General features: G+C 29.2%; 5 protein-coding genes across 5 annotated transcripts; 2 read left to right on the top strand and 3 right to left on the bottom strand.

The window, feature by feature from the left end:
- The first annotated feature begins 627 nt into the window (after positions 1-627).
- On the top strand, positions 628-1,918 carry LOC132927199 (uncharacterized). The gene is made up of 4 exons (XM_060991685.1): positions 628-1,024; positions 1,123-1,217; positions 1,297-1,496; positions 1,579-1,918. The coding sequence occupies exons 1-4, from the start codon at positions 658-660 to the stop codon at positions 1,709-1,711; spliced, it is 795 nt and encodes a 264-aa protein (XP_060847668.1). The 5' UTR covers positions 628-657; the 3' UTR covers positions 1,712-1,918.
- A 363-nt stretch (positions 1,919-2,281) lies between these two features.
- On the bottom strand, positions 2,282-3,766 carry LOC132925790 (zinc finger BED domain-containing protein 4-like). The gene has a single exon (XM_060990154.1). The coding sequence runs from the start codon at positions 3,764-3,766 to the stop codon at positions 2,282-2,284; it is 1,485 nt and encodes a 494-aa protein (XP_060846137.1).
- Positions 3,767-7,631: 3,865 nt separating this feature from the next.
- LOC132925789 (uncharacterized) lies at positions 7,632-8,215 on the top strand. Its single transcript, XM_060990153.1, has 2 exons — positions 7,632-8,054; positions 8,162-8,215. Exons 1-2 carry the CDS (start codon positions 7,632-7,634, stop codon positions 8,213-8,215), a joined length of 477 nt encoding a protein of 158 aa, XP_060846136.1.
- A 2,465-nt stretch (positions 8,216-10,680) lies between these two features.
- Positions 10,681-13,430, bottom strand: LOC132925788 (zinc finger MYM-type protein 1-like). Its single transcript, XM_060990152.1, has 4 exons — positions 13,281-13,430; positions 13,041-13,127; positions 11,286-12,348; positions 10,681-11,207 (listed from the first exon to the last, which is right to left on the bottom strand). The coding sequence occupies exons 1-4, from the start codon at positions 13,428-13,430 to the stop codon at positions 10,681-10,683; spliced, it is 1,827 nt and encodes a 608-aa protein (XP_060846135.1).
- Positions 13,431-19,529: 6,099 nt separating this feature from the next.
- LOC132927678 (uncharacterized) lies at positions 19,530-21,596 on the bottom strand. Its single transcript, XM_060992257.1, is given in 7 exon segments — positions 19,530-19,993; positions 20,248-20,413; positions 20,511-20,698; positions 20,775-20,940; positions 21,002-21,069; positions 21,072-21,407; positions 21,489-21,596. Coding segments are annotated over 7 exon segments (1,491 nt in total). The 5' UTR covers positions 21,592-21,596.
- Positions 21,597-22,334: the final 738 nt, after the last annotated feature.

Below are 22,334 nucleotides of genomic sequence, written 5' to 3'. Positions count from 1 at the left end.
TATTATTATTGTTATTAATATTATTATTATTATTATATCTTTTAGCGATTATCCTATGATTTTTCTTTAAATAAGTTTATTAACTATCGGTAATAAAATATATCGATTATCGGTTGGTGATCTGGCAGAAGCTAGGGCTGCTAGGGGGCCCTATTGACCGTGGGGCCCTGGGCACGTGCCCAAAGTGCCCAATGGGAAAGATGTGCCTGGTGGTGAATATATTCGTATGATTCATAAAAATATAACAAAGCAAAGCCCAGGTATTTATAAAAATTATAATAAATATTAATTGAATTCATAGTTCATACAAATTATTTACATGTTATAAAGTACCTATGTACTTAAATATACAATATATTTTAATTAATCAATAGAAAAAACATAAATGATTTAGATACATTATATAAATAAAAATGTAAATCTTAATAAAATTTAATTTTGGTAACTTATATTTTTAAGTTTTTATAAGTTATTTATATTTTATCTTATTCAACAGGACTAGTTGCCAAACGTTTTATGAAATATTCAACTGACAAAAAAAAAAGTTTAAGAAATAGATGAGCCCTTTTCTTACCAAAAGGAAAGTATAAAAATAAAAATTCAACATCAAAAGGCCCGGATGAAAATTATGGACTTGCAGAACCACTCAATGATTGTATGTCTGATGAAGAATTTGAAATTAAAAAAGTACAACATATTTTATCGATCACACTTTCTAAGTCATCTAGAAAATTGATGGAAATTGAAACTAGGAATCAAGCTAATAACCAAAAGTGGTTTGAAGAAAGACGAAAACGTTTGACAGCCTCCAATTTTGGAAAAATATGTAAGATGCGACCTCATACATCATGTAAAATAATGGTACATAATAAAATTTATGGAAATGTGATTACCAACGCAACCGAATATGGTAAAATAACTGAACAAATAGCCATAAAATTCCTCACAGAAATTATTAAAAAACCAATAGCAAAATGTGGATTGTTTGTCGACAGAATGGTTCCTTACCTAGCAGCGACTCCGGGTAACAATTTTTATATTTTTTTTGATTATTGATTGTCATTATTTGTTCATACTATATTTAATAAAAATATATAAATTCAACAAAAACTTTGATTTTAGATGGGCTAATCGGAGAGGATGCGATTTGTGAAATTAAATGTCCTTATTCTGTTAAAAATTACGAAAGTTTAGAAAAAGCGGTTTTTGATAAAAAGGTAGTATTTAACATGTTGTTGTGTATTATATAATATACTCATAGATATATAATTTTAAAATGTTATATTATTGATTTAGCTACCTTATATGAAAGTTGTAAACAATATATACACTTTAAAAGAAGAAAGCCATTATTTTTATCAAATACAAGGGCAATTACATATCACTGGTCGCCAAATATGTATTTTTTTTATTTACACATCAAAATGGACTCATCTTGAAGTTATAAGGTATGACGATGTATTTTGGGCTTCAAAAATGGAAGCGCATCTCAAATTGTAAGTATTGCAGTACACATAGGACATAGGTACTTAATTTTACATTGAATCGTATATAATATTCATTCAATTTTATTTGTAGATTTTACGAAGAGTGCTTACTCAGAGAAATTATAGACCCTCAATATAGTAAAAGATTATTAAAAAGTGACATTATTGAGCCTCCACATATAATACAAAACATGAAAAATTTACAAGATAAAAAAAATATATAGTTCATATATATAACAAATTATATTTTTAGGTGTAATTATTTTAAATGGAGAAATAATACATCCACACAAACAATATATGTTTTTCTAGAAATTATTATTATTTACATTTGTTTTTTATATTAATTGTCTACCATTAGTCAATTAGTAAATTTACTACAATGTGTATTATAAATAGAATATATTAAAAAATAACAGATTAACGAGATAGACGAAACACGAAAATTTAATATTAATTCAATTGTGTTAATTTTATTTACTATATTGATTATTATTATTTTATTTTATTTTATTTGAATTAGAAGTAATAAAGGTATAAATACGAACCAAGCTATATTGTATTACAGTTTTTACGATCTATATTTTAGTGTATATACAAATGCTAGCAGTAACTTAATTTAAAAATAGAAGGTGGGTACGCGGCGCGCGGTTATCAAGAAAATAGTACATCGCGACATATAAGTATTCAGAAGAACGTTCATATAATAATAAGCGACGCTCCCGAACGAGCAGCCGTCGACTGCGAATAGTGGGCGTGGCTTAACGCCGCTTGCTTGCGGATCGCGAAAACACCTAACAGCGCATTCTCTTGGACGTTGTATACGTTTCGCTTTGGGTGACACGTCCTCTTAACAATCCAGCTTTGGAAAATACTCTCTCACTGGGAACTGAAGTTGCAGGAATACATAAATATTTTAGTTGCAGTTTATATAACTCAGGAAAAGTATGTTTATGTTGCTTCCAAAAATCTAAGCAATTTTTTCCACGTTGTAAATGAGGTAACTCTAGATATTGACGAACCATTAATGTTGCACTAATATCAGGGCGACTAACACTTCTTACTTGAGATAATTTATTATCGAAATGTTCCCACAAAGAATTTAAGGATTCGCGGGTTACAATTGGGGATGCTGGTGTTTCACTTATATTGTTTCCAATGTTTTCATCGTCGTTATTACTATATATATTCGAAGTAAGTTCTTCTATTATCCATTTTTGAGTGTTGTCTCCATTATCAGCCAATCCAAATGCAGTTTTTTTAAGTTTTGGATCTAAGAAAGTTAATTTTGCTACTATACTATTTTTTTCTAGAGATCCTAAACGCCTCGCTACTACATCTAGTAATGTATTTTGTAGCAATATACCTGCATGAGTATCTGGTTTTATATTTTTGACTGTGTACTGAAGACCTCTTATTAGTGGTATTACCAAGGACAATGTAGGATATTTTTTTCCGGATAACTCTGACGTCATGTGTTCAAATGGTTTTAAAATAGGAGCACAATCTGCTATTAAATCCCATTCTGTCGCAGTCAAACAATTTGGTGCTAGTCGGAGAGACGACATTGCAGCAGATATTGGATTTTTTATTTCAATGAACCTTTCAACCATAATTAAACATGAATTCCACCTAATGCTCACATCCTGTTTAACTTTCAACTCAGGGAGGCCCATCTGTTTTTGAAATTCACGTAATTTCTCAGTTGCAGAACTACTGTGTTTAAAGTGACCCACTATAACTCGACATGTTTTTAATACCTGGAGAAGTTCTGTGTTTTTATTTATGGCATCATTAACACTTAAGTTTAAAGTATGAGCTACACATGGGTGGTAATATTTTTTCAGATGTTCATTAATAGCATTTTTTATATTTGCTCCACTGCCAGACACTATTGTAACTATTTTATCAGTTATATTCCATTCATTAAAAATATATGATAGTGCGGAAGCAATATTTTCTCCGGTATGACTCTCGCATACTTCTCTGGTAGCAATAACTGGCGAGTATAAATTATCGTTGTAAATAAAATGGCAAGTAACAGTAATATAAGACTTTGTTGGACCAGATGTCCACATATTTGTTGTTATAGACACATCATTTACGTTGTTTAACATAGATTTGAGTTTAGAAACAATTATGTTATACTGATAAGGCAGCAACTTTGTAGTTAATAATTTCCTACTTGGAGGAGTGTAAAGCGGTTGTAATTTTTTTGTGTACTCAAAAAATCCAACATTTTCAACTATTGATAAGGGCTGATAGTCAGCCGTGATCATTTTAATTAAAGACTTATCAATATCATTCTTTTCCGTAATAGTAAGTTCAGTATGTTTAGTTGAACCGAATAATTTTAGTTGACGCGAGCGTTTAGCTGGAGGAAGAGTTAAAGATTGGTTTTGTATAATATTATGTGTACTTGTCGAAGGAGATTGAACATTTGAAAAATTGTCAATGGTCACGATATTTTGTAGATCAGAATCTGGATCTCTGTTGTAGACACAGTAATAGCAATAAACGTGGGATGTTTTCGTTTTAAGTGCTCTTTTAAAAAAATAATAAAATTAAAAAAACAATAGTTTGTTAAAAAATATAATATAGGTAAATATATAGTAGAAATTACGAATTAGTAAAGTATGTATAACTAAATAATATAATATAATAATTAATATTGTAGTATCTACCTTTTAATTTGGTTGTATTTCCATAAAACTTCCTTCTTACAATTTTTGACTTGGCAAGTTACTGTTGTTTTGTCACTATTTTTTTTTAAATGCTCCCACACTATCGAACGTTGCTTATTTCCTTGTCGCATTTTAAAAAACTCGAATTTTTGCAAAAATATATTATTATATTAGCTTTTAAATATTGTACTAGTACAGTAAATTACTTATTTAGTAACAATAGTAACTGCTAATTCGTATACGGAATTTATTTCGATAAAAGTATAAAACTAAATAATATTATGATGTTTTATGTACTATTTTTGTATTTTTGATATTGAATTTTTGTATCTTTAACAATAATCGGTTATTCTTATGAACTGTTCTTGTGTTTAGGCGATGAAGGGACTGGTGGTGAGTCAGGTGACGGCGATTCGGTGTCGGCTGAGGACTAGGGTGATAAGGATGTAGGTCAGAATATATTATGTTATAGTCGTATGTGATTGTTGTCACTAGGAGCTTTGACAACGAAAAAAAATTTGAAATAATATTTATTTGATAACATATGTGATAGATAACGCTGGGTTTGGCGGCGGCGGCGGGTCATTTGGCGAGTTAATATGTGTTGTAAATTGCCTATATTATATAATTAATACAAATTTCGGAGGTTTTTGGGATGTGGATGTATAGTTGTTGCCTATAAAAAAGTCATATGAATTTACATGTAAATTTAAGGGGGAGGTGATCCAGAATGCCCCTTTTCATACTACTAATACTGTATAATATAGTATATTCGATATGAATAGCCATAGTCACAAAACACACCCACACGCAGATATATGCCTTAGTAGTTGTCGCCTTGCAACGTAAACTCGATTTTACGTACACAGGTCCGGCTAAGTCTACACCACATTTTGCAAAGACTCTAGCAGGTTCCACTCGATAGTTTTGTCAGTATCAGTACATGGAATTGGCGTAGGTGATAAATTTTTGTATATTTTTGTAATTAATATGGTATTATATTTTCAATAATAATTAAAATATTTGGGGTACCAGCGAAAATCACAAGAATGATAAGAGCATGTGTCCAAAACTCTAAGTGTATGGTTAAATTTAACGGCCAACTATCGAAGGCATTCATGATCAACACAGGGCTGAAACAGGGAGATGCACTTTCACCAATGCTCTTCAACATTGCGTTGGAGAAGGTGGTTAGAAATGCATTAAACACAGGTATAGGAGTCAAATTGCAAGAATCTAAGACTATCAAACTAATAGCATATGCCGATGACATAGTGCTACTGTCCGAATCTGAGAGCGACCTACAGAGTATGGCAGAATCCCTCATGGATGAAAGCAAGCTAATGGGCTCAACTATAAATGAAGAAAAAACAAAGTACATGATACTATCACGGAAAAATAATATACATAATAATTTGATAGTAAGAAATATGGAGTTTGAGTTGGTCGGAAATTTCAAGTATCTAGGGGTGGAATTGAACGTGTCGGGCAATAACCACAAGGAAATACAAAACAGAATAAACTCAGCTAACAAATGCTTCTTCGGATTAAAGACAATATTAAAATCTAAACTAGTTTCAATCAAATCTAAACTAACACTGTACAAATTAATGATACGCCCGATAGCGCTATATGCGTGTGAAACCTGGGCCACGACCAAAACAGACAAGCAAAACCTAGCAAGATTTGAAAGAAAGGTGCTACGGCAAATTTTTGGCCCCAGAAGAAACCAAAACACGGGAGAATATGAGCGAAGAAAGAATGAAGAAGTGATAAACATGTTAGAGGATCCGGACATAATAGCCACTATGAAAAGCAAAAGGATAAGCTGGGCAGGGCATGTATGGCGAGGCCGAGAGCAGACAATTGGTCAAGTCACCTACTGGAAGCCGAAGAGCAAAAGACCACTCGGCCGCCCAAGACAAAGATGGGTAGATAGGGTCCATAAAGACTTGGATATGCTGGGAGTCTTGAACGGAGAAGAGCTAACCATGGATAGAGATATATGGAGGGAAGTGGTGGTTGCGGCGAAGGACCTGAACGGTCTATATTAAGCCAAAAAAAAAAAAAAAAAATTAAAATATTTGACTAATCCTATATCTATAAAAAAAATATTCTAATTAATTATTACCTCTCTATGATTTTGTAATGTAAGAAGCTAAGAATCTTGTGTTTTGTGAATAATCGCCGGTCAATGGACAATGTTAAAAATAAGAATTTATACTAAAAGAAATAATATGAAAATAATTGTCTACGAGTAACAAACATTACCAATTGGTGACTTGTTACGTAAAATTAACTATTAATTTTTTGCTATAATATAAAAATAAACGTCAAATGTCTAAATTAAACAATAACTGATAAAACCCATTATTCGAGTACATAAAAATATAATAGACTATACAACTCCCTATTTCCATAATCAATGTTAAAAAAAATTGTATTATTATGTTAATTTTGTAGTGTGTACAATTTAATTTCAGAAATCATTGATATGATTAGCGTAATACAAAACTATCTGAAGGGCCTTTCCAAGTCCGTTTTCTTTCATATCCAAACTGTTTTTGGGAATAGACTTCGTAGCTTTCAAAATGCATGGTATGATAATTATGACTGGTTGGTACAAGTAAATAACCACGAGTTTTCAGCTCTATAGTCGGGGACACGAAAAGTGGCGTGTGATCGACGCGATTCAAGTGGTTAAATCGTCTAATGGGTTCTTAAAAAGCCAATTCGCGCGCAAAATATGCCGCAAGCGCCGTGTGGTGCCACATGTTGGGAACCACCGGCCGCTGGCCGGGTGTGGGTTGGAGTACAGTTAAGGTCACACGCCACTTTTCGTGTCCCCGACTTTAGTAATCTTTCTATATTTTATACTTCATGATCATCTGGGGCACATAACATGGTATAACATTCCTGACAACATTTGGCAGGTTTTACCTCACCTTTGGTGCACGAAATATAAATGGGTTGTTTTTTAATTTCTACTTTTAATTTTTGTTATAACTGACATAACCAGTTTTGAATCCTGGCACAAAACATTTGTTAGGCATTGTTTAACAAATTAAGAAAGTACATACGAAATATTATTTAACAATCTACAAACCATTAAGGGCCATTTTATCAATCATCAGTTAAATAATCGTTTAACTAATCTCGAGTTTAGATTAACTGATAATTAAAATAATTTTCATTTTATCAATTAAATTTAATCTGAGATTAAGTAAACTGAGTTTTATAAACTGAAGATTACTATCAATTGAAGTTAGTAGCACATTAACTCAAACATGATTTCAACTTCAGATTAGTAGAATGTTTTCTGTTTTCTGTTATCATTTTAATTTGTTGTGCATTATCTTTTTTTCTATATTTAGATTACCACTTAATTAATTTATTGTTTAAAATAATTTTTATTGTTATATTTTAATTTTTTTATACATATTTTATATAATAAAATATAATGAGTTTAAAAGTTAAGCGAGAGCGCTCCACAAATTTTATTGAAAGTGAATTGAAACTTCTTGTCGACCTAGTGGTTAGACACAACAAAATATTAGAAAATAAAAAAACAGATGCTGTAACTGCAAATGTTAAAAACAAAGCATGGGAAGTATTGGTTAAAACATTCAATAGCAGAAGTCTGCGATACCGCAGCGAAAAATGTTTGAAGTTGAAATATGAAAATTTAAAGAAGACAATTAAAATTAAGTTGCGGGAAGTGAAATCAAAACCATGTCCCACTAGAGGTGGACCAGCTGCCCCACAGAAAACTATGCAAAAACTATCCTCTATTGAAGAGACTATTAGATCACTGAACCCTTTAGCTTTTAGTGGTGCAAGTTCACAGTTTGATAGTGACTGTGTTGTTGATGAAAATATGAAGGTAAATATTAACCCAAGAATTTTAACAATATGTACAGATTGTAAATCTCTAAAAAATAATTTTAGAATATAAATTGTATTTATCTTATAAATTATTAATTTATTCAGGTAACAGATGAACTACCTTTGCAAAACAATGAATATAATGACGTAAGTAATTAATGTACATAGTAATAGATGTATGAATTAAAATTTGTGAATTAGAAAATGTATTGTTCAAGATATAATATACTTATTATATATCGCGTTATTCCGAGACCAAGTTCGACGACCTTTGTATAGATTAAGCTCGGCAAGTTCAACAGTCGTCCCCTCCTCTCTTGCCTATAAGACAACCGTGGACATCCACCTACGCACAGTACGTACTGTTCTTCCGCGACCGTCGTACGAGACGTCGCCTTTGTCGCGTGTGCGGCGTTTTTTCATTGTGGGCCATTTTGTGCCATTTTTTGTGTCATTCGCGGTATCGTTGACGTAGTTTTATTAAAAACCATTTGCGGACCGTTTCTTTAATTATACCTCTTTTTTATATCCTGTCGTGCGGGATATCGCCACTGTTGTGCGTTGTGCGTGGGCGCATTTAGTCGTATTTTGGCCGTGTGAGCCGTTGATGCATGATACCGCGTATTAATGCTTATTTATTAATTGCAAGATCGCTGCATCGTCTAAGGTATTATTATTTTGTCGTTGTGCGGGACGTGGTCATTAATTTTCGTCTCGTCCCTTGCTCCATTACGAGTACGTGAAGTACGTAATAAAAATATCTCGCAAATTAGTGTGTCAATGACCTGGCGCCTGTCACCTAAAATAGAGTGATATCGGATCCAGTAATTAAACGCAGCAAGTCTGGTGGTCACACTGCGAGGGTATCAGTCGTCGGCGGAGATTAGCAGATTATTGGTATCGTTACTTTGTTTATATACTATCCGTGATAACAGTGATATCGATCACGTTCATTATTATTATTTATTATTGATTGTCAATTCTATTATTTTTCTATTTATTTTATTTGGGCGCCCGTATTTTTATTATAATATTGTGTCTGTGTATTTTATATGACGAGTGTTTCAATATATTTTTATAGCACGACGGTGCACATAAATTAATAGTTTATTTGTTATAATATTGGTCACCCACTCCATGTACGATAGCTTATTATATAATCTGGGTTTTTATTAGCTTGCCATCCTAGGCTAACCGCCTTACGTAGGAGCCTGGTGGTACATGTATTGTTATTGGATTTCTTATAGTTAATGGTAGAAGTTTTACAAGATTGCCAAGAAATTAATAATGAGGTAAATAAATACTTTTTTGTAATTTCTTTTAAAATTGTATTGGTACACAAAAATTAATTATTATAAAACGTTAAGAGGCCGTTCTGGCAGTGGCGTCATTTCAGGTTTTGAAAGGGGGGGGCAAAGTTTTGACCGGCCCATAATTAAAAAAAAAAAACCGCTCACTAACAATTACATTTTTATCTCAATACAAACAGCCTTCTTACATAGTTATATTACTTGTATTTATATACATTATACATACAAGTTGGTTATCTGAGATAACTGTGGTTACTCTAGGCATAAATAGCACACATTTTTGAAAGATAACAATGACTGTAATTAATACATAGGTATATAAAATATAATATGTAGAGGGATACCCAATATTACCTATAAGTATTTAGTATTAACTATTAAGCATTGAGTAAACAATATATACTCAATGCTATTAACTACTATATGATGACATATTTTAAGGGGAATTTTACCCCAATTTATGTCCTATTTGCACCAAATGTGGGTTAAATGGTGTTAACAAAAAATAAAACAAAACATACAGATACAATACATTATTATATATTTATCATTAATTATAGTTTTTTAAAAGTTGCTTAAAATTTAAATGCTAGGCAGTGACAGGATATCTTCTTGTTTTCATAGCTCCAAACATATCAACAGCTTGATTTAAATTTATCAGTGAAGCTGTTTCCTTCTCCACGGCTATCACTAATAAATCACTCAGTCGTTCATCGCCCATTGTCAATCTTAAATGCGTTTTAACAAGCTTAAGCGAAGAAAAGAAACGTTCATTTGAAGCAGTTGAAACGGGTAAAGTTAAGAGGATAGTTATGATTTTTAAAGTTTCTGGAAAAGCATTAGGAATTTTGTTTAAAATTTTGGAAATAGAAAAAATATCGTTGTTACTTTGGTTTGTATTAGAATTTTGTAGAAGGGCTTTAGCAGATTGAAATTCAGATTCAAGCAAGAGGCTATTAATGTTAAAATGTTGATAGTGTTTAAGGAAGGTATTTAAAAAAGAACAATTGTGATTAAAGTAATTAGGACTAGAGGAAAGAAAAACGGAACAAGTTAAAAAAATAGCATTATTACAGTCACTGAAGCGTTGACTCAACTCATTTACAAATCTAAAAACAAAAATAAGTACAAAATTATCACTAACTGCCATACATTACTGTGTAATTTTAGTTTAAAGTAACTTGAAACAGTTAAAATTATAAAAATGTTGATACGGTTGAATGTGTTAAAAGTTTATGCTTATTAAATATAAAGTATTATTTAAAGTACAAATTACCTGTCAATTGCAGTATAAAACAAATATTTTGGATTGTTTTATTGTAAATTTTCATCAGTATCAATGCACCGTTTAGAATTATGTCCTATTGTTGATTGCACAAAAAAGTCATTAAGATTTTTATTCAAAGTCAGTGGTCTTCGATTTCTTCTACTATTTTCTATAGCTATTCCATTTTTTTCAGCAATTAATTTTGCTGAGTTATTAATATTTTCCCAAAAAGTATCATTGTGCATTTGTTTAATAGACTCTTTTGTACTATTTATTAAATTAACTGCCACGGATTGTATCACATTGGAATTTTGGAGTCCTAGAGAGGCACAATGGACTGTTTGTAAAAGAGCTTCCATGGAGAGTGAGGTTAATATGAAGGGTAAAGTAGACATTTCATTTAAAATTCCAATAGCTCTTACAGTTTGATCACCTTCATTACTCAGAACTGAAAGAACTTCTAACAATTCAGAAAAACGCATATTAATTTTTTTAATTGATGTGTACCAATACGCCCATCTTGTGTCTATCAATCTTTCTAAATGAATAACATCAAGATTTTTATCTTTTTGAGCTTTAACAAAAAGCTCATACCTTATCTGGCTGTTCATTATAAATTTATATAAATCTTGTATAGTGTTAAAAAAATTACTAATATAAGGTATATTTTGAAGTGTTTGAACTAAACATAAGTTCAATCGATGGGCATAACAGTGAATATATATGGCATGAGGAACTTCTGAACGTATTCTTTCTTGAACCCCTGAAAATTCCCCACTCATCACGGAAGCACCATCATAACATTGGCCAATACAATTCATTTTGTCTAGTTTATTTGTTGATAGTATTTTAAATATTTCATTTGCTAAACTCTCAGCATTTGAATTTTTCATGTGATAGCACCCAATTGATTTTTCACAAATATTAAAGTCATTATCCACAAATCTTAACAAAAAACTCATTTGTTCTTTTTTGGATAAATCCTTTGTTTCATCAACCATAAAAGTGTAAAAACCAAATTTATTAATTGAACCTAGTATATGTTGTCTTGTTAATGTAGCAATAATTTGAATAAAATCATTTTGATATGATGGACTAGTATAGTGACCATACCGGGACTGTAACCGTAACTTCATCTCATCACTTACAAACATTTCTAATATTTCAATAAAATTGCCTTTATTTTTTGATGATACAGACTCAATGTGACCACGAAAGGCTAAACCTTGTTTAGATAAATAAAGTGCTGCCTTCAGTAAAAAGTGGACATGATTTCTATTTTCATTAATGTTTTGTTGTCTAAAATTAATTAATTGGTTTGCTACCGAATGATTACTATTTGTTTGAACTAATTGATAATCACACCAACGCTGTGTAGAAATAATATGCCTTTCATACCTGCTATGCTTAGCTAAACATTTCGTTATTTCTTTCCAGTTTTTGCATTTAGAACCATAGTTGACAAAACATTTTTGAGCTGTAGTTTGTCCAGATGCTGACAGGTTAGCAGCAAAGTGACGACATGGGAAACAAAATAACGCATCATTTGATACTGAATACTCTATCCAATTGTACTTTTCATAGAATTTACAAGAAAACCTTCGACCATTGATGGCAGGAAATATCATTTCAGGCTGTACTAGTTTATCACTTTTAGTTAATGATATGTCTTTGGGGTTTTCAGGTCCTTGTAGAATACTTGAAGGTAATTGAACCTTGAAAAGTAATTGTATTTTTCAAATGATCACTTATTTATTGTTAAGAATTTAATATGGTTATACAGAGTAAAGGTACCTCCTTAAATAAAAATTTATTAGTACCAAATATATGAAGATTTATAACAGAACATTTAAAACAGATAATTATTCAATGCAACTCTTTTTTTAAATCTGATTTTTAATAGTAAATAAGAAAATTAAAAAATGTAATAGACAATAGTTAATACAGTGGGTTCCGCTTAATGTGATCACTGGTTTATAGAATCAACCGTTTATTAGAATCAAAAATGAAAATCCCAAACCAAATTGTATGTTATACTAATGTTAAATTGACCTTTTATTAGAATCACTAGGTACCGGATAATTGAATCACTTTTATGAACAATCTTATCGTTTTTATGGTATTTCAAACAAATAAACACAAAAACATGAATATTAATTTTAATTTTATTTCATTTAATTTCAGGCTAATATGGAAATTAAATTGGTAGACTGTCAAGTAGAATCTAAAATAGATAGCTTCTTTAATTTGTTTTAAATATATTTATTTAATTTTTATTTTTATTTAAGCATAAATGTACACCTAAATATAGAACTATTAAATAAAAAAAATTTTAAATTTTATGATCAGTGATTTGTCTTATTAAATATAATATAATAAACAAATTATTTTTTTTAACATTACATACAGGGTTAGGATCATCAACTAAATATTCTTGATGATCTTCATCTGGCTGCAATTGGCTATTAGGACTAGGTTGTGTAAACTTACTACCCTATAAAAAACATTCCAAATTTTTTTATGTATAGTTTACATTATAAATTAATTATACTCTAGTTACTATATAATAATAGTACTCTAAGTTATAATAATATCAATAAGATTGGACAATATGTCCAATTGTCCTATAATAATTTATTAATATTACCTGAGGTTCAACTGGTTCAAGTTTTGAAGATTTTTTTGTTATAGCATTAAACATGCTAGAAATGTTTTGTGAACAATTATGAGCAACTTGTTCCAGTTTTAATTTCTTCCTCTCCCTAGCCTTAGCTGCACCACCAAGAGAATTCTTCATTTTCAGTCAAAATCTTATTAGGTTGTAAAAATTAATGCGGAAATGTATAAATTATAAAATTGAAAAGAACGTCAAGCGTGAATGGCTAGTCGAACAGTGAACCAATAAACAAGGAAAGTTCTTATTATTACTAATCTCTGTTAAATACCCACTCTGATAACATAAAATAATTATTTTCAATTCTATTTTTAAACTTATAACAATGAGTTGTCAACAAGCCCGGACCGGACGTATACAAGCCGGTCATGCATTTTAAATTAATCAGAAATCTGGGTTTTTATGCTGAATAATATTATATACTTATTAGTTATTCGATAATATTTTAATTAATAATATTAATAAATATATATTTTATACGAGCAGCGGCCCACAGTGAAGGCGGGAACCCGGTATCCCGCTCGTCCTGTCCACATCTGCACATACAGAATACAGACGTCAGATACCTTATAATTATTTACGTTATTTATTTTATTTAGCAATGAAATGAATGTTATGCTTATGATTTTTGAATCATGTTTGCGGGCTTGCGGATTAGACCCGATAGTAGGCCGCCAGCGGCCCGCTGATGACAAGGGGGGGGGGGGCAAATGCCCACCTTGCCCCCCCCCCAAATGACGCCACTGCGTTCTGGTAGCGAAAAATCGACCGTAAAAACATTCTTTCGTACTTCCCATTTTCCTCAGCTCTCGATAGTCGTAGAAACATGATTTATACACCAAAATAAACTTGAGAAGTCCCTCTAGATGACCTCGTTCCAGATTTTTGAATTTTTTTTCAAACCGGAGATATTTGCATTTGAAATTTTCAAAATTTTTAAAATTTTTAAAAATTCATATAAAATAGAAAAACAAAGATATCAAAAAAGTGGACCGCAGTTCTCTAGAGGAACTTCTCAAGTTTATTTTGGTGTTTAAATTATGTTTCTACGACTAACGAGAGCTGAGGAAAATGGGAAGTACGAAAACATGTTTTTGTTAAAAAAATAATAAATTTACAGTTGTCATGTGCTGCTCTGCTAAGTATAGCGGCAGCGTTCGAGAACAATGTTCATACCACCTGACCGCGCGCGACTGTAGGCGAACCACACCATAGGTCTAAACTGGTTTTCATATCGCAGTTTATAAATAAATATTGTCAATACGATAACAATTGTGTTGGTGACCGAATAATATTTTAACCGATATCGAATTTTATATTTCATGTATTATTATTCTGCACGCCGTATCAAAGATCTCACGTTATCATAAAATTATTATAATTTGATTAATAAAAGTACGATTTGAATAATTATTTTTTGAAATTTGAAGAGAATTTGATGATTTAGTTAATTTTATTTACGCTGAACCACATCTACTCGCGGTGGCGGTGGCGGTGTCGCGAGATCATACATTTTTCCTCACTCGCAAATGCTTTCTTATACGGGGTGCCCAACATGCCTAAAGAAGTTTTCACTTCAAAAACACCTTAGGTAAATACAATCTGCACGGTTACATATGAATAAATAATAGCCTGTTGAATAAGGTGACAAATGTAATCAATGTACTTACGATATAACTCGATAACTTAAAATAGTATAAATAATAAGTGATTTAAATTCCTAATTATATTAATTATTTACATAAATCAGTCAAATACTGTAATTATTTTTAATTAGTAGGTACGTCTATTACAGATTATTTATTTATTAAATTTAATAATAACAAATGAACAAATTGAAGCCAATTCAAAATATGACAAAACTAGTTGACACCAATCAATATACATTTTTTTTTAAAATTATTAATTAAATAATTATATTTACAACCAATATAATATATTATAGGTACATTTGATACGAGAATGAGAAGCACTCGAGTACAAAATAAATCGTCAAATCGTATAAAATATTTAAATAATAAAGCTATGTAGTTATAATATATCAGAATATTTTACGTATATCATAATATGATAATATATAGTAGTAATTATTGTTATAATATATATTTTTTTTTAAATATTAGAAACGGTTTTATTTATTTTTCATGTATTACTTTAATTTTTTAATTTTCGGTTTTTTTGTTTTTATATTTTCCAAAATATGTTGAGGATCTAAAATTTTGAAAATTACCAAAAAATGTGTATTTAGATATTACCTATCTCCTCCCAAAAACTCCATACCAATCTGAAGTCATTGGACTTTTAAAAAGAAACACAATGTCATATTGTAATTCACATTGACTTTTTTTATTGGCTTTTGGTAATTTTTTTTTAGAGTAATATAGGTATCACATATGAAAATTTAGTTAGGTACAAACTATAAATTCTTCGAAAACCAATTACAATATACAAATTAAACTTCATAGAAAATATAAACAAGTTAATTTGACATATTTAATTGTGCAATCAATATAAATTGATTAAATTAAAATTGAATTACTTTTTACAAAATATTAATAGTTATACAATTTATTATAAAAAAATACTTAGACACAATTTTTTTTTTAATATGTATTTGAAGTTAAGCTATACACAGGGCCGTTTTCAGCCTTTTTGAGGCCCTGGTCAGTGAATTTATTTAATTTAATTTATTCGCTAAGTAAAAATGCTAAAACAATTTAAAACAATGCTCTTTATAAGTTATTTATTTCTCAATTACGAAATATCGAAAAATGTATTTCTTCACAAACAATTTCGATATTTTGTAATACTCATTTTTTAAAATAAATAATACTCGTAAATAAATAAAATAACAGTAGGTACCTATATATGTTTACTGTTATCTATATTGTTTACTTGCTTACACGTACATAAATACTTAGATTTTTAGCTGTAAATAAATAAAACGACAAACATAATCGTAATACGACATTTTATTTTGAATTTTTTGCATATTTTTCAATAATTTTATCGTTTTATAATAGGTAATCTATTTTTCAGCAATTACAATAAATTTTTGTTACCAAATTTCGATAGGTAATGAAAAAATAAATATTTTTTTTAAATAGGATTTGATATATTTTAAATACACACCAATTTCATCTGTAGGTATCTAATATTTGAGATAAATTTATGAATACATATAGAACATTTATTTATATTATTATATTACATTTTTAATAAACAAAAATTGAAAGTAAAATCGTACCTATTATTTAAAAGGTATTTTTTTTTAATTCAATTCGATATCTTTATTTATTAAAGACATAATATCTACATGTTTTGGCGATTTTAAGTGTGTATTAGTGCATGTTTTTTTAACTAATTTTTAATACATGAATTTCCGGGTCATATATTTATAAATAAAATGTATTTTCTTAGGTTTAGTATCAGAGAATACAAAGGTATTCAATTTATAAATATTTGATAGACAAAAACATACTTGGAAAAATGGTGGAAGACAAATTTTTTAAATTATGGGGTTGGTTTACGGCGTGTTGGGGCTAATGATGGGGATATTCTTTGTTGCAATAGTTATATTAACTATACTTGTGGACACATTTTTGTATCAAACTTTTTGGCAAAACTTTTTTCTAACATTGCCTACCCATATAATTTAATACTTCGGTCTCATAAACACAGCTAGGTACTCGTACATTAAAAATCAAGAGTTTGATGCGTTGGAAATAAAAAACTTTCAGTGTCATAAAAAAAAAAAACAATAATTATCCGAATTTGTAGCATGAAATGGTTTAAAACCATCAAAATTAATAATGAATGTATTTATTTATATGAATGAATGTAGTGATTAATATATTGGTTTGTTTAATTTGTATGTACATTTATTATATTTATAACTATAAATTAAATTGTAATTATATTTTATTCATAACGTTATATTAATCAATGGCAATAAATTATAAACTATTAGTACCTATTATTAAATTGTTACTGATAGTTTTTTAAATAATAACTATGTTGTAAAATAGCTTTTATAGTTTAGTTTAAGTATTTCCATACATATTTAGGGAACAGAAACTTCAATCAATAATACGAAAAATAATATCGTAAAATTAGTTTATGAACGCACAAGCGAGCGCGCCCTTATCAAATTCAAATTTCAAATTACGCAAGTGATATTAATAAAAAATAGCATTGACGCGTAACGTTCTAGACAGCGGTCCGTGAAATAATAATGTGCCGCTCCCGAGACTATTGCGTGTAGCCCTTCTTTGGTGAAAGTGGGCGTGGTTACGAGTGACCGCCGCGGCGGCGATATGAAATTCAACGCCATCTCTTGAGCGTTTTATCGTTTCACTTTTACCAGAACGGCCTCTTAATCGTAGATAAGTCAAAAGCTGACTGAAGTAGGAGAACCAGTACCGGACCTAGGTCCGCGACGCTTTTCGCTCTCCACTCCGCCGCCTCATGGCACCAGTATAACCGCACATATATAATTTAATAATATTAATTATTATTAAAGCTATTTGTCAATCATCGCCGATGGATAGAACGATGGACAGACCTGCGTTATTGGTACCAATCATAATTACGTAATACTCAATCCGCGGGCTACACCGAAAAAAAAATCACAATCATATTGATAAAAAACTATGTTAGAATGACAATAATCTTGTTAATATAGAGCCAACAAGATTTTTGTATCAATTTAACAATACTATTGTTGCACCTTCTGGCAATGTTGAATCAATTAATAAACATTGTTAATTTGACAATTTTTTTGTCGATATAGAATCAACAAGGTTTTTTATCAATTTGACAATATTTGTTGCAACAATCTATAAAAATTGTTACTTTGACAATTGGTATGATTATATGTATAATTAGTATTGTTGAATCAATCTATATAAATTGTTGCTTTGACAATTGGAATAAATATATGTATAAATTAGTATTGTTGCCATAATTAAAAATATTGTGGATTTGACAATTTATATTATTATACATATAAATTATTATTGTTACCATAATTAAAAATATTGTGGATTTGACAATTTATATTATTATATATATAAATTATTATTGTTACCAAAATTAAAAACATTGTTGTTATTTTTCACTATTCAGTGGCGTATTTAAGTAGGGGCTATGGGTTCCGTTGCCCAGAGCGACAAATTTTTAAAGATATAGAGGGGTGGCAAATTTTTATTTCGTACTTTACACACTTACGTCAATCATTAAAATTTTTTCACCAAATGTTTACCTATCTCCCTCCCCGCTCTCGTCAAATTAATATTTTTATAATACCAAGACAACTTACCTACCTATTTACAGTTACATCGCACACCGATAACCAATTCATTGTTACATTCAACGATAAATATTAAAAATAGATGTTAATAATAATAACCCAATATTGTGATATGCCGATTAAACTATATTTAACTATCATATTATAGTTATAGACCACATCGGCATCACACACACAATGATGGTTGCTAATCGCAAAGTTATTAATAATATTAGCTATCAACTGTTACCGAGTAATACCGACAGTAACTGAGTGCTGTAATTTGTAAACACTAAACAGTGTAAACCGGATTGTCATTTGTCTCGATAATCGATAGTTGTGATCCGTGTCTCGCGAGTGCCTTTTGCCTTTATAAATCGTATACATAATGGCTATTACCTACTAATTATTATATGATTTCTATTTAGTTATGGGTCCTAGATTTAAACTTAGCGGATCAGGATATAGAAAGACTACAAAGTAAGCTTCTTTAATGGAAAAAACAACCAAAACTAATACATTTTTTTCACAAGCTTCGCAGATTAATCAATCCAAGGTTAGTACTTACTATTTGGTACTTAGTAAAACTTATAACTAATAACTAGAACTATTTTGAAATAAATAATTAAGCATGCTAGGTACAAGGAATTATAATTATTTAAAGTTTAATGCTTTTCCCACCTTATTTTAATGTAATAATATTACATTACATATTATGTACATTAAACACAGTATGGTACCTATATTTAATTTAAAAAATAATATTATATTTAATAATAAGTAACTTTAAAATTACTTGAATAATAATTTCTTGTACACATGCTTTAACTTAAAATTAACAGGAATAAGGTAAAAATTAAAAACCAGATTGAATTTACTGAATTAAAAAATTGTATATTTATATAGTTGAAAAAATTTAAAAATGCATATTATTAATTATTTAAATCTGACATTATTTGTCCAAGTGTATGACACGGAACATCAAATTTGGTATTGATGGAGAAAAAAAAATTTTGAATAAACATCCAAACTAAAACAGACTCTGAGGGATATTCTAAATTAAATAGATGAAACAATTTAAATGTTACATCTATGGCATGTAAGATGGAAAAAACTTTATATTTTATAGAGTCAAAAAATACAACAATTTCTTGTGGGTTAATAGGAGTACCAACTACCATAATAAAAGGTTGTATTGGAGATTTTTCACTATGGCGATTATTAATGTATTCTTCTATTTCGCAAACTGAGTTTTTAAATATAATAAAGCTATTCTGAGAATCTTTGATTGAATATTTTGTCTGATTTTTTTTGCTTGTGTGATCCCTTGTGACTTTTTTTGATGTTGGTATAAATATGGCATGTAATAAATAAAATATAATTGTGTTCTTCCCATCTGAAATATTTAAATTAATTTTTAACATTAAAATAATATAATGATATTTTAAATAGTACGACACATTTATAATTCCCATATATTTAGTTACTACAAAATAAGATTAAAGAAAAGTTTAACAATTATTATTATTCTCTGTTAATAATTGTATTAGGTATATGCTAATTAATTAAATTAATACTCAAGTCCAAAATCATTATTCTAGCCACTATTAGCTTTGCATTTTTTTTTATAAAAAATAAAATTGTTTATACTTTGACTTATATCTGTAGTTGAATCATTAAAACTTTCCAATAACCGTCGGCTCGATGTGTCCTTTATTTTTTCATCTAATAAATTGATGATTTTTTCTGATTTCTCTTCAAATACAGAAAATAAATTTGAGCAATTAGGATACATTGTTGTAAAATCTATGTCAACCTGAAAATATTATTTTAGTTGTTTAGTTATAATTATATTATTCTCCAGCAGATTTAAGTTATTTTTAGAGTAAGGTAGAGTGTGGTTGTAAAATTACCAGTCTGTATCCCATAGGTAATTTATAATTACTCCAGTTGTTTAGTATATCTTTGGTAGATGTTAAAGTTTGAATATTTTTTAAACGTAACTGAGTCGTTGCTTTCCAGTTATATTCCAAATCAGGGAAAGAACAATTATTGTCATGTTTGATTTGTTCAATAATATACTGTACATCATTTTCTGGTTCTGCAACATACCAATTAAATAAAGATGAGTTTCATAATTATTACAATATTACAAATATTAAATCTGAATAACATACCAAAATGGAAATTGTGTTTGCGATTAAGTGGTTTGGTCGGTGGTTTTGTATGAGTGTTACAGGATATTAGACTACTAGTTTTCAAAGTTCTCATAGAATTATAATATTTAGCGTACAGCTTACCCTTAGGATTTTTGTTTGTGTCGTATTTTAAAAAATATGTATCCTAAAAAGTTAGAAAATATGAGTAAAGTAGAATAAATATAATAATAAATAAAAATACTAACTTTTATTTCTGTTGGAAATATATCAGAAATTTGATCAGCAATGCTATTAGCTAGGCTCACAGACATTGCTTAGTTATAATATAATTAATAATAGTCCCCACCAACAATGTTCTAATATTATCATTTAATTTTTGATTTGTCTTGTAATAATTATTAATCATCAATCCGGTTGAACATGCATTTAAAATTTCTCCAAGATTTATAGGAAGGGTTGATGATTTTTGTTGAGGTAGGTTTTTGTCCAAAGTTGGAAGCAGTGGTGTTGTAGGTAATATTTTTTTTGAATTTTGCCATTTTTCTAAGTTACTAAAAAATAATATTCTAATGCCTAGTGGGTAATTTTTTAGCAGCTCATTTGTGTGGTTAACATTCATAATCGCCAAAATGTTTAAATCAATTAGTTCATCTAAAATAAGTTATGTTAATGTAAACAAACTTGTTTAATAACTGTGATTATAATTACAATATAAGTAAATTATAATATTACCAAGTAATGTTTGATATGTACATTCCAAATGCCACTCTTTTAATAAATTATGCAAAGGTTGTAAGTCTTCAACAGGATAAACATAACCTTGCAAAAATGGCATAACTATTGTGGAAAGCTGTAAATTTAATATTTTACTAGGGGATTAGTTAAAAGCTAGATAACAATTTATTTTAAAATTGTTATTTTTTTAAGATTAAAGTTTGTTAAATTATTTTGTAAGCGTGGATAAATAATACTTGCAGCATTATCAGCACAATTCAAAGCATCAGCACAATTCAAATCATCAGCAGAGTTTAAAGCATCAATACAATTTGAAGCAATAGTATAATTTGAATAATTCATTGATGTTTCAGCTGGTCTATCCATTATTATTGTAATTGGAATAATGTAATACTTATTACTGCTAAAATACTAATTAAATATTTAAAAAAAATAATATATACAATTATGAAAATAATGTTATTAATTTATTATATACATAGAATTGTGGTTGATAAAATATAAATTATTAAAAAAATTCTTTTAGACAGATCATTAATCTGCCTAATGAAGTTGGTGTAATGTTAATAGGGGGTCCACTAAATTCTTCTATTTTAAAAATCAAACAATTATTTGTAATGGTTCTATCTTTATCAACTTCGAATGATTCAAGATGTGAATTAAAATTTTCTATTTTAATCTGTTTAACTAGTACATAAATTATTAAAATGGGATTATCAATAACTACTAATTCTAATATCTCAAATAAATTAATTTCTTCAATACATTTTGTTAAATAATATCCTCTTTTGTAAACCGTCCCCTTAAACTCTATTTGATTGTAACAATTAAAAACATATGTGT

Source organism: Rhopalosiphum padi, chromosome 3 (assembly GCF_020882245.1).
Source record: "Rhopalosiphum padi isolate XX-2018 chromosome 3, ASM2088224v1, whole genome shotgun sequence".
NCBI classification, from domain to species: domain Eukaryota; kingdom Metazoa; phylum Arthropoda; class Insecta; order Hemiptera; family Aphididae; genus Rhopalosiphum; species Rhopalosiphum padi.
The sequence above is the reverse complement of the archived record's forward strand: the minus strand, read 5'-3'. Positions and strand labels throughout refer to the sequence as shown.